This window comes from Pseudorca crassidens, chromosome 15, assembly GCF_039906515.1.
Source record: "Pseudorca crassidens isolate mPseCra1 chromosome 15, mPseCra1.hap1, whole genome shotgun sequence".
Taxonomy (NCBI): domain Eukaryota; kingdom Metazoa; phylum Chordata; class Mammalia; order Artiodactyla; family Delphinidae; genus Pseudorca; species Pseudorca crassidens.
The window spans coordinates 20,145,264-20,158,672 of NC_090310.1; the positions used below are offsets into that span (position 1 = coordinate 20,145,264).

General features: G+C 48.3%; 1 protein-coding gene across 1 annotated transcript; it reads right to left on the reverse strand.

Moving 5' to 3' along the window:
• Positions 1–9,130: 9,130 nt before the first annotated feature.
• Positions 9,131–13,206, reverse strand: CHP2 (calcineurin like EF-hand protein 2). The gene is made up of 7 exons (XM_067706365.1): positions 12,914–13,206; positions 12,426–12,498; positions 12,234–12,314; positions 11,977–12,107; positions 11,726–11,787; positions 10,820–10,942; positions 9,131–10,621 (listed from the first exon to the last, which is right to left on the reverse strand). The coding sequence occupies exons 1-7, from the start codon at positions 12,978–12,980 to the stop codon at positions 10,568–10,570; spliced, it is 591 nt and encodes a 196-aa protein (XP_067562466.1). The 5' UTR covers positions 12,981–13,206; the 3' UTR covers positions 9,131–10,567.
• Between the last annotated feature and the right edge of the window lie 203 nt (positions 13,207–13,409).

Consider the following 13,409-nt stretch of genomic DNA (forward strand, 5'->3'; position numbering starts at 1 on the left):
TCACTTACCACCTTATCTGAACTAGCCGCACCCCACCCTCAATTGCTGCCTATAGAATCACTCCGGTTTACTTTCTTTACAGCACTGACCCCTATCTGAACTTAACTCTTTAATATATGTTTGGTTGTATTGTCTGCCTCCCTCTCTAGAATATGAGCTCCATGACAGTGGAACTTTTTGTTTTGCTAATCCCTATAACACCTGCTTTCAGCTCAGTGCCTGGCAAGCCAGAATGTTAATGAATATTAGTAATTAATTAAGGAATCATTCTCTCAAAACTGAGTCTGAAAATTTTGCTCGGAGTTAGGAAAGAGATTGATAGGGGTTTCAATGAGAAATGGATGATCCGAGTATTAAATTAAATAATTTTGTGAATTACAGTTGTGCTGGGAAGTGACAAGCAGACCTCTTGAATATCAACTTAGTATTCACTGAAGTATAATTATGAGAATTCATATATAAAATTGAAGGAAAATCAGGAAGAGTGTTTAATTAAAAGAAACACTTATGTGATTGGAAACCAGCAATTTCCCAACAGACAGAATAGCTTAATAATTAAGAGTAAGCACCATGGACTTCACCACTTAGTAGCTCCATGACCTTGAGAATATTACTTCACATTCATACATAATTAAATGTGGGCTTAATTAAAAAATACCTAACTCCAGCTTTATTGGAAGAATTAAATGAGGTAATGCTTGGGACTTCCCTGGTGGCGCAGTGGTTGGAAATCTACCTGCCAATGGAGGGGACATGGGTTCGAGCCCTGGTCTGGGAAGATCCCACGTGCCACAGAGCAACTAAGCCCGAGTGCCACAACTACTGAGTCTGCGCTCTAGAGCCCGTGAGCCACTACTGAGCCTGCGTACCACAGCTACTGAAGCCCGCGTTCCTAGAGCCCGTGCTCCACAAGACAAGCCACTGCAGTGAGAAGCCTGCACACCGCAACAAAGAGTAGCCCCTGCTTGCCGCAATTAGAGAAAGCCCATGCGCAGCAACGAAGACCCAATGCAGCCTAAATAAATGAATAAATAAATAAATCCCCAAAATAAATAAATAATAAATGAGGTAATGCTTGTGAAAGGTTTAGCTCATTAAGTAGCCATTATTATAATTATGCCTTTATAGCTACAATTTAGTAAAAATATAACAATTCAAATGGCATAGTTTAGAGTGATGTAACCATTAGAAAACTTTGGTAATCACTGAAAAAGAAACTGTAAACTCTATATTATGACCATAGGATATGTGAACTCACCATTCAATTCCTTTGAACACTTGTCTTTATCTGTTTATACACATTTTTACAAATGGGGTTATAATGTATATATTGTTGTCTTTTAATGACAGTAAATATTCATCTATAGCATCATTTTTAAATTTTATTTATTTATTTATTGGCTGTGCTGTGCGGCTTGCAAGATCTTAGTTCCCTGACCAGGGATTGAACCTGTGCCCCCTGCAGTGCAAGCGTGGAGTCCTAACCACTGGACCCCCGGGGAATTCCCTATAGCACCATTTTAAATAGATAAATACCACCTCATTTTATGAATATGTATTATTTTTAACCAGTCCCATTATGGTGGCTTCATTCTTCTTCAGTTTAGCTAAGCTGGAACTACATTTCCAAGAGTTGCCTTCCCTATAGTCTGGGTTACAGTTGGCCATGAGAAAAATGTATGCAGGACTGGGCAGGCAGAAGTGAAGGAGATGTCTTTACGCTCTGAAGGTCAGAGTAGGGCACTGTTGCCCCTCACACACGTTGCGGCTGATCTGCTGTTTCACCTTGTCCATGTGGGGCAGCAGCCAGGCCTGCGGCTCCTCCAGCAACTCTGGGTCTCCTTTGGCTTCTCCAAATCCTGGGAGATGCATGTGATGGGTGCCTGCCCATTACCCACATCATCAAGGCTGCAGGTGGTAACAGGTTCCACTCTGTCCTCACAAGCTCCTGTTCATCTTTGCATTCGCCGACTTCATGTATATTTTTCCTTCCCAACTGTTGACATCAGGCCCAACACCAGAATTCAGAAAAGCCACCCCCTTACATACTGACTACTGGACCACTGATGACCTGTTCCCGCAGATGTGCAGGGTCTAATCTCTATACTAAGTTCCTTAGTCCCTTTCACCCTTCGTGGTTCTGCTTCTCTGACCAAACTCTAACTGAATCCTGTCTCTGTTCATCGGGTTCTCTGGGAAGCAGACACTGTTACGGACTTAGGAGTGCAGTTGGGAGTAACACCTGGGAAGATAAAACAATGAAGAAGCAGGATTGGCCAGAGAGAGCCTCAGATCGCAATGCAGACTTGGCACAGGTTCAGCCAGGTCAGCAGGGAGCTCTGGAGCAGAGTTTCCGGCTAGAGGAGTCCCGTGGATGAGCAAAACTCGCCAGGCTCTTGCACCTTGCTCAGTCCTCAGCCAGGGCTGTCTCAGAAGAACGTGGCCTCTGCGTGAGAGTACAGCGGATCCTGAACAGGTCAAAGGTGGAATCTGCCAGCTCCAGCACTCCTTGCAGTGAAGGACAAGTGCATTCTTGAAGGGACACCCCAGAGGCTGCCCCGCCCACAATCACACAGTTAATTGACTCCGGTTTTTCACGTTGTTATAAACAATAGTTAGGTAAATAATCTAGCAGGTCGATCTTTTTGCACATCCATACGTATTTACTTAGGATTAATTCCCAGGAATGAGAGTTCTGGGTCAAAGCATAGGCCCAGTTTTGAGGCTTTTGATTTATAAAACCAGAGTGATCTTCAGAAGAATCAGGGTTTTAATTAGAATTTAATCAACATTGAGGCTGAACATTTTTATATGACTTTGGACATTTGTATTTCTTTAAAAAAATTTCTTGTTCATATCTTTGCCTATATGATATTCATCCTTTTTAAAGGATTTGAAAGAGCTATTTATATGTGAAAGATTCTGACCCCTTGTCTGATATGTATAACGCAAATGATCCTTCTGTTTGTCCTTTGTCTTTAACTTTTTTCATGTTTTTTTGGATACACAGAATTTCTTATATATTTAATACTATTAATAGTTTCCTTGGTGATTATTCTTAGAAAAGCCTTGGCCACTCAAGATTACATTAATATTCAATTATATCCTTTTTTAAACCATGATGTTTTATTTTGTGATCTGATTTGGGGGGGTCTAATATATAAATATATAATGTTTTATCATACTGTATAAACTATGTGTGTGTGTGTGTATGTGTGTGTGTGGGCGTATAGCTGTCCTTTCTTTTTTTGTACCTTGATCTTTCTGTAGCAATAGCCCAACTGTTTGAATTATTTTGGTTTCACAATAAATATTAACTAACATATAGTTAAGCATACACAAATATATTAAGCATCACGTGTGTTAAGTATTTAACAACTTTGTTTTAATTATTTCGGTTTCATGATAAATGCTAACTGGTAAGGTAAGACCCATCTTAAAATTTTTTTTTTTTTAAATGTCTACTTCTCTTCCCTGTAAGGTTATGCATCTGTTCCTATATCCACGTGTGGCAAGTAAAAGACGGCCATAAATTCTTTAATACTCCTCCCCTCCAGAGAGAGAATCTGTCTCCCCTTCTCTTGTGGGCTCTGTGACTGGTTTGTCCTGACACACTATGGCAGAAGTGATGTTGGGCCAGTTTCCCCGGCCTGGGCTTTTCCACTTCCTGTCTCTTAGGACACTGTCTTTCAAGCCCTGAGCTGCCATGGAGGAAGTCCACAACCTTCACATTGCCATGCCAGAGAGCCCAGACTTCAAAGCATCCCCACCAAGGTGCCACACCTGTGAGTAAAGCCAGTTGGACACTCCAGACCAGCCCGTGTGCCAGCTGAACACCAGAGTGGATTCAGTCAACACCACGTGCTGCAGAAGCGTTGCCCAGCTGAGCCCTGCCTGAATCCCTGAACCACAAAATCATCAGGTATAATAAAATGGTGGTTGTTTTAAGCTAAGTTTTCAGGTGATTTGCTACACAGCAATAGAACATCATATGATAGAACATCATGACTCCCTATGGGAGGAGTAGACTTTCCTGCTCTGTTGACTTCAAGTTAGACTGTGACTTGCTTTGGCCAATGGTATCCAAGTAGACAAGACATATGTCAGGTCTGCACAGAAACGTAGCCACGTTTCCTGCAGCTCTTTTGCTGTCCCTCTGCCATGTGGCATGTCCCTGACAGGGGCTGCTCCTTCAGCCTGGGTCCTGCAGCACGAAGGCATGTGGAGCAGAGAACAGCTGACCCACAGCTAACAACATACAGTGTAAGCAGGGAATAAACTCTTGCTGTCTTAAGCCATGAAGATTTAGGTGTTGTCCACTATCACAGTCACACTTAGAATAATATACTACACAGCTGTGATTTCTCTCCCCTTTCATCATTATTGGGAAAGACCATTTCCCATGATGAAGTCTGAAGATGTCAGATATTCATTTTCCCAGCCTCCCTTACAGCTAGAGGTGTTCTTGTTCTGACCAATGACAAGTAAAGGGCACTCTATGAGTGGGATATAGTTTGGGGAAATATTTTCCTCAGCAATCAAGGTAGACAGACACAAAAGGCATTATCTTTAGCTGCCCTGGCCACCCACCTGTTCTAGACACTATTCCTGTGAGGGTGTGTTGGCTAGAGCCACAGCAGCCATCTTGTAACCACGAGTCAACAAACCTGAGAATTAAAAGCCAATATGCTGAGGAATGGAGGGTTAACAAGATCTTGGATCTTTAATAAAATTGTTGAGCCACTCAACATCTCTAGGACTGCCTACCACCAAAAACATCTTATAATATGAGACAATTGTCTCAATCGTGTAAGCCACTGTTAGTTGGTAATTCTGTTTTTTGTAGCCCAAAACAAAACCAAAACAAAACACTTAACTAGTGTACAGTTCTCTGTTGATTTTGCCTTCCCAGAACCAGCACGCAGCCTTTTTCTTCTGGCAACAGCATTCTGATTTTCTTTTAAGGAAGCGATACCACACACACACACACACACACACACACACACATTTTACGCAGGATTTGGTACAAGTGAGATTGCAATCTCCAGCTCCTGGGGTGAGCATGTCACCAGTCTGGCCAATCAGAGTGGCACATCCACCCAGCTATAGCGAGGTTTACTTCTTTAAGCTGAGGTTCACTTCTGTGTCTTTTGGCAAAGCTATTGGGAAAGAGAGGCTCCCTTTTCATTGGGATTGCTGCTGGGGAATGAAACCAACACAGAGAAAAGCAGAGTGCAGAGTGAAAAGACGGATTTCTGATGACATCAATGAGCCTTTGGAACTGTCCTTTGCCAGGTCTACCTTTGGACTTTCCGTTCAGTTATATGAACCAACAAACTCTTATTCTTTCATAAGCTGGTTACAACAGAAAGATTCCTGACTGATACAGACCAGAGTCCTGGTTTACAGGTAGGGCCAAGGGGCCTCAGCTGAAGTAAAGCAGGTTGGGGGGCAGGGTGACATAGGGGAAGGACAAGACATAATAACTCTACGAGGTACTGCTGTTATCTGTCTCTTTCATGGATGTTGGAGGCTGACGCATTGAAGGGTAAAGTTCCTTACCCAAGGGCATTCAGTGAGTAATTAAAAGGGTCCAGGTTCAATCTCAGGCTTAATAGAACTCCAAAACTCAACTTAATTTTATTGAACCACACTGATTCTCAGGGTAGCTCTATAACCAAGAATCAAGTCTATATAATGCCTCATAAACATCAAGAAGAGTTTTATTGGTGTTGGCTGGGCGGGGCAGAGGACAACTCATAGTCTCCTTCTATTGTATTTGAGAGTCAAGTTCAGCATTCTTCATTATTTTCCTGATTAGCCATAATTACGTTTATACAACATTACTACTTAAGTGCTACTCCCCAGGGCTCCTACACACGCTCTCTCAGGTTCAGTCACCTTGGCCAGGAAAGGGGCTTCTGGAATTCCCATCTTATTTTCAGGATATGTAGATGGGTTCTTCCAGAAAACCCCAGGTCAGCAAAAGACCTTCGCAGCAGCCCTGGTGGAACAAGTGGGGGCAGCGCCAGTGCGTGCCCCACACCTCTCTGGGAATCGCCTCTCAAGTGAGGATCCAGGCACCAGGCCTTCAGCCCCTCCCTTGACGACTCTTGCCATCTGAGCCCAGCAGGTAGGCAAGTTCACAGGCCCCGTTTCCAAGCTCACAGTCTTACCAGGTCTGGACACAAATGTCAGCAAAGGGCTGTTGCTCTTAACATTTCCAGCTCTGTAATAAATCATCTGTTGTAACGCCTTGCTACTTGTCCCTGGACCTGCCCTGGTGAGTGGACTCCAGTTCAGTGCCCAACCTTTACCAAACCCAAGCCAACCGACCAGCCGGCCCGAGAAGCGGGATGCCCAGCCCACCGATGGCCGCCTCCAAGATGGTCCCTGGACCCAGGACTACTGCCTTCCAGTTCCCCCAGCCAGTGGATCCCAAAGTGTAGGAAACACAGCGCTCGTGTACCCAAGATGATTTTCAGAGGTAACCCCACAGTTCTAAATAACCCCAAATCACACAACGAAAAGGTGATGCTCTATCCTTCAGATCACCACAGACGAGCTGTGTTTCAGGCAGGTTTGTCTTTGACAGCACTTGCTAATCTCTCTTCTTGACATTTGTTTGTTTGTTTGTTTCTTTGTATGTATTTTGTTTACGGCAGTTTCTAATTTACAGGAGTGAGATTCAGTTCCTTTGTGAGCTCAAATACATAAATTTTTAAACAAGTCGATTCAGACAAATAATAAGTAAATAATGGCACAGCTCGTAGAGACCGTACGGCAACGACAACGAGGGCGGTAGACAAACCGCTGCATCTGGCAACTGCTAACGACAGCACAGGGCCCCCACCGGTGTCATCAGAGCCCCCACCCCCAGAACAAATCCATAGGCAACTCTGTCGGGGTCGGTATCAAGAGGGTGAGGTTCAGACAGTTTATACCACAGCAGCCAGACGGATGCCTCGCCCTCCTGCCTGACAAAGGTCTCCAACCTCCTAAGCTCGGTGGGATCCTGAGGATTTCATGCTGAGAAAAAGTGGGGGCAGTGCGCTCCCTCACCCACCAGAACAGCAAGTAGAGGCTGGGGGATCCCCCAGGCCCTCCAGGGACCCTTATTCGGTCAGAAGCGCTACTCACTGGCACAGAGCAGGTGTGGACCCAGAGCCTATGGGCCAGTGTTATGCCGGTGCCTTGTGGTTGTGGGAGAACATCTCACTGGTAGCTGTCACTGGGAGCCTGGCCGGAAGCTTTTTTTTTTTAATATTTATTTATTTAGTTAGTTAGTTGCACCTGGTCTTAGTTGTGGCTCGCCAGCTCCTTAGTTGTGGCATGTGAACTCTTAGTTGCGGCATGCATGTGGGATCTAGTTCCCTGACCAGGGCTCGAACCCAGGCCCCCTGCAATGGGAGCGCGGAGTTTTATCCACTGCGCCAACAGGGAAGTCCTGGCCAGAAGCTTTAGGTCAGCGTTTCTAAAAGTTTAGTCTTTGGACCTCTAACATCAGAATCACATATTAAAAATATAGATTTCCCTGGAGACTCAGGAGCTCTCAAATGGGGCCAAAGCGTCTGAACTTTTTAATCAGATGATATTTACTGTCAGGAAAATTTGAGAAACACTGTAATGGGGAAAAGACCACGGATAAAGATTCATTCCCTCTCTCACTGTCCCTCTCCCCTATTTCTCTCTGTACACAAGTCTCCCTCCACAGTGCCTGGAAAACATAGCTACTCAGTGAGGTTTACACCTTCCCCCCACCTTTACTTGGAGCCAAAAACTAAACAAACATCTCTCAATCAAAAAGTCTCTGCTCATGTAAAAATGCTGACAAAAACTCAACATTTCATAAGCAATCCAATATCCTCCTTGCCCCCTCCCCTCAACTGCGAGCCTCACCTGTCAGAATCATACGATCAAAATGCAAAAGTCGAAGCGGGGCTGATGTGCCACCCCAGACAACTTCATGTTCCTAGAGCCCCAAAGGTGCACAGTCTTTACATGGCCTCAAACTCCCTGGACTTGGAAAACACCAGGAGCTGTACAGTCACCTAACACGGTGCTCCCTCTGAGTGTCCCACTGAGGACCTGCAACCACAGAGGACTGTGAGCTTGTGTTCTGGAAGGTCTAGCACGTCTCAGGTTGAGTTTCTCCAGAGCGTCCTGAGACAACGCTTTGACAGCTAGCTGTTTACATGTGAGGTGATGCAGGAAGCATTGACAGGGGAAAAGGGAGACAGGATAGAAGGAGCCAAACAGGGTACCATACCAAGCAGGTTAATACCGCAGGCAGCTGGGGCTCAGACCTGCTGGAGATTTCTGAGAATGAAGAGAACTTGCCCCTGTTGTCCCACCTGAGGGGTGAGGAAGCGAGTATTTATCCTCCAGTTTCCATCTGTCATTGGTTGAGAGCTGCTTCCACAGACATTGGCTCCCTGGCACTTCCACCTGCCCCTCACAAAGGCTGAGCACATGCCTACGGCAGGCAAAGCCCTTGGGCAGTGTCACCCATGCTTGCAGGAAGAAGCCGTCGAGGTTGCTCAAAAAATTAAAAATAGAACTACCGTATGATCCAGCAGTCCCACTTCTGGGTGTATGTCCAAAGGAAATGAAATCACTATCTTGACGAGATATCTGCACTCCCATGTTCTTTGCAGCCTTATTCACAATAATCAACCCAAACGTCCATCAACAGATGAGTAGATAAAGAAAGTGTGGTATACGCATAAATGGAATATTATTCAGTCTTTGAAAAGAAGGAAATCCTACCCTTTGTGACAACATGGATGGACCTGGGAGACATTATGCTGCATGAAATTAGTCACAGAAAGACAAGTGCTTCATGATTCCTCTTCTATGAGGCATCTAAAATAGTCAAGTGTGCAGAAGTAGTCAATGGAATGGTGATTCCCAGGGGATGGGGGGAAGGGGATATGAGAACCTGTTGTTCAATGGGTAAAAGTTACAGTTATACAAGATGAGTAAGTTCCAGAGATCTGCCATACGACAGAGTGCCTAGTCAACAGTAATACTGTGTACTTAAACATACGTTAAGCATGTTAGGTCTCATGTTACATGGTCCTACTACACATGTTAAAATAAACCTAGAAAACAAAGGGACACAGGAAAGTTTTGGAGATGATGGATATGTTTATTACCTTAATCATGGTAACGGTAATACAAGTGTATACACATGTCCGAACTCACCAAATTGGATACATTAATTATGTGCAGTTTTTTGTATACCAATTATATCTCAATAAAGCTGGGGGAAAAGTCATTGACATATACAGTAATGGTGAATGCCGAGCAGCTGATGTGCTGATAAATGTTTAAAAACAGGCTCTCCTAAGCAGAAAAGTGCTGGACTATTGCCTGCCAATGTCTATGGTGTAAATATTCCCACCGCAGCAATTTCAAGCTACCAAGGCTGACATCACTGAAAGCAGACTTAGGAAGATAGAAGCACAATTGGCTCCCGATGTGTCTTGTATCAATGTGTTGATACAAGACAACTCCAGCACAGGCCTCGGAAGGGATATGAGCAGGGTACCGACAGCATCTCCTTTACGTATAGCCAGAGTGCTTTGCTACAGACATAGAATCTCATGATGTTATGTGACTTTTACACTCTCTTCTGTGATATGCCAATGCTTGAACATCTTACCGTGAAACAAAATGAAAGTACTCTCCAAACCTTTTAATTATTTCATACTCTAGGAAGGTATGTCTTCTTTATTATTTTTACATCACCTCTTCCCCCACTACCCACCTTCATCAGTGAAAACCCACTTAAGAAGCCAGACTTCAAGGATCCCTCCATTTGGTCAACCTAACACTAATGGATATCTTGTTTTGCCTGACCAGCATCATTTCCCCTTCTGATAATAGCCCTGCATTTTCCTTTAAGCAACCATCCCTTACCCCATCTTGAGTCCTCCTCAGGCCTTACTTCCTGGCTCTAGCATTTAGCACATGACACAGTCCTGGCCAAACAGAAAGTTCCATTCCCCTGGAGAAAGGACAAGGTTCCGGGGGGGCTAATGAGACTCTTTGCTTGGAATTATTGAACAAGAAAATCTCTTCCCTCTGCATTACTAGGCTAGTAGGACGGAAGCCTGGAACTGCTGGTGGCCATCCTCCACTACAAGGAAAGAGCCCACCTGAGAACGAATACAACACAAAAGAAAGCTGAGATGAGAGACAGAGAATAACTGAGTCCTGATAGCATCATCTTGGTCCTTGGATTCAGCTGTGCCTGAGACACTTCCAGACCTTCCCAGTTTTCTGGATACTTCCACACTTTTTCAATACATGAGCCCATAAAATTCTTTTTTAACTGAAATCCCTTTGATTTGGGTTTTCAGTCACTTGCAACCAAAAATTTTCTGGCTGATTCACAGATCTGAGATCAAATGAGTTGGTAAACACCCCTCCAAGCTTTTCTCCTTGGTCCTAGTTAGAGCTCAGTGTTCAAGTAAGAATACAGTTCACTGGGGCTGGGCCTCCATGAGGAGGAGTCCCAGGCAGAACTGGTCCATGTAAGCTACCCATGGCACAAAGGGCGTCACTTCAGGATCCGGATGCTCATTTTCTGCTCGATGTTCATCTTCTCTAAGGACTGCGGGGAGACGGGTGGTAGTCAAGAGGCTTGAATTCCAAACCTCTATGCTTCCAGCCTCCTCTCCCATCCCCCAGGCCCCATGATTCCCTGGGGGACCCCCTCTCTTTCTGCCATCCTCCTTCCAACTTCATTTCCCATGTCCACCTGTCCTAGGGACTCCTGGTCTCAACTTCCCAGGCCTGAGGGCATCCTGACCTTGGCGAACTCCAGGAAGGACACAGCGCCATCCCCATCTTCGTCGGCTTCCTGCACTGTGCGGTCGGCAATGCTCTCCAGCTGCTCTTCTGTCACCTGTACCCCAACCATCAGCCGGAGTACCTGGGTGGTGGAGGAAGAGACAGAGACAGCCATAAGGAGGAGGCGCAGAGACTACTGACACCATCCCCCAAACCTTGTCCGCATCACCCCAAATGTTAGTGCCAATTTTGTAATCCACCCCTCATTCATTTTCCCCCGATTCCAGTCACTTCCCACCACAGCCCCCAATAATTCCCCCATTGCTTCTCCATCCAACCCCCCCATCTGTCATTCACTATCCCACTCTCATCTCAATAATGTGACCAAGTTCATTACTCAAGCCCAACCTTAGAACCCAATCTCTGCCTATCCTCCACCCCATCCCCCATCTCATCCTCCAACTAGTCCCAAATCCATCCCCCACCTCATCACATCTATCCCAGAGTTTCTCAGTCTCAGCACTATTGACATTTGGGGCCAGATAACTCCTTTCGGTGGGGGGAGGGGTATTGTACCCCTGGTACCCAGGGTACCACCCTGGGTATTGTAAAATGTTTAGCAGTGTTCCTGACCTCTACCCACTAGGTCCCAGGAGCACCACCCCGTCAAACAAAAAGGTCTCTACATATTGCCAGTGTCATTCAGGGGGCAAAATCACCCCCAGTTGAGAGCTACTGATCTATTTCCAACCTCATACCCAAATGTTCCCCATCCCATCTCCCAACGAACCCACACTCCAACCCCACCCACTCCTATTCCCCGCCCAACACCCCAGTCATCTGCATCTCCCACCCACCAATCATCCCTCCATCGCCCACAGCCGTTCCGTTCTACCACACCCCCCTTCCCTTGGGTTCTTCCAACCTGGAGCATCTCATGCCTGGAGATCTTTCCATCTCGATCCAGGTCATAGAGCTGGAATGCAACTGGGAAGAGAGTGAAGGGGAAAAAGGAAGGTGGGTTTTCCCTGCTTCTCTTCCCTCCCAAGTTCACCTTGGAGGAGTGGGGGGTGCGGGGGGCACCAATGGGCCCACACAGGGAGTGGAAGGTGCCTGGGCCCTCTCAACGGGTATGGTCAATCTGGGGTCTCACTCGGGTAGGGGGCACAGACTCACAGCGAAGTTTGTTCATTCTGCTGTTGAGGGGCTCGGGTTCCTGGGGGTCCCGGTTTCTGAGGTCCTCAACATCTACAGGTCGAAAGTGAGCCAGGACTCTGACAAAGCCTGGGAAGTCCAGTTGCAGACTCCTGGGGGGTGGGGGGAGGCAGGCAATGGTGCAGGCGCGGTGGTCGCCGTGGCCCTGCCTCTGCCTCAGTTGCTAACCTCCCCCGACAAGCTCTCACCCCCACCTCCCCACCCGCGGCGAGGCTCACCCGTCAGGGAAGAAGCTGTCTATAATGCGGTCTCCCAGAGGGTTCACGGCCAGCGCCCCGATCTCCTGCAGATCTACGCGGCTGGAAAGTCAAAGTTTAAGGGGGGGGGTGAGGCAAAGACGGAACATGGTCAAGGAGGGGACGGGGTCTGAGAGGCAGAGGTGAGAGGTCAGAAGGCCAGCTCCGGCTCACCTGAGGTAGCCCTTCTCATTCTTGTCAAGCGCTCGGAACCGGTGGTAGAGGCGGAGCAGACTGGCCTGCGAGACTGCGGGGACGGAGGCGGACGGTGACTCCCCGAGGACTCTGGGGACGCGGCCGAACCCCGGGGCGCGCTCCATGCCCAAGGCGGCCGCGGGGGTTGGGCGGGGGGCGGGGGGCTGGCTGGAGGGAGGCTCCACTCGGGCCCCGGGGCCGAGCGGGCGGGGTGCGACCCGGGAGGTCCGGGAGACCCAAAGAGACCAAAGCCACCCCTCCATCCGCCTCCGGTCCTGCAGGCTGCCTCGACCCCGGCTGGAGGCTACCTGGGTGCCCGCAAGCCCGGAGCCGGGACCCCTGAGTGAACGCGCCCCACGCCCGCGAACCAGGCCGCTAGGGTCTTCTAGGTTCGCCCGGCCCCGGGACCCTCCCCCGAAGCCCCCCGGAACCCTACCGGGTCCCCGGGCGCTATGCGCCGCACTCACAGCCGGTCTCCCGCTGGATGCTGTCCACGTCGGGGATCCTGGCGGCGCGGGAGCTGCGGGAGCCCATGGCCGAGCTGCGCCGGGGCCGGCGTCCTCCCCTCCCGCCTCGCAGGCGCGGCCGCCTGGTGGCCCCTGGGCCGAAGGCCACAGCCCTGGCGGGGAGCCAGGCTCCTGAACCCCGCCGTTCCTCGCCTCCCACCCGCGACCCGGGCGAATAGAAAACCGTGCCAGTGTGGCGGGGTCAGCGGGGCGGGAGCGAAGAACGCGCAGTTGCATCCCGAGACTCCGAGGTCGGGCGGGGAGGGGAGGGGAGGGGCTGGGCTGGGCCGGGTCCGCCGGCCGCGAGTCCCCGTTCCCACTCTGGCCCCGGCACCGACCCGCCTCCTCCCGCCCGGCCCAGCCCTCCCTCCCGGCCCTGGGCCTCCCGGGTGCCGCCGAGCAAGGCTCGAGCGAGGTCCGCCCTTCTTCATCTGGAGACAGAATCCAAGCCCTTCTG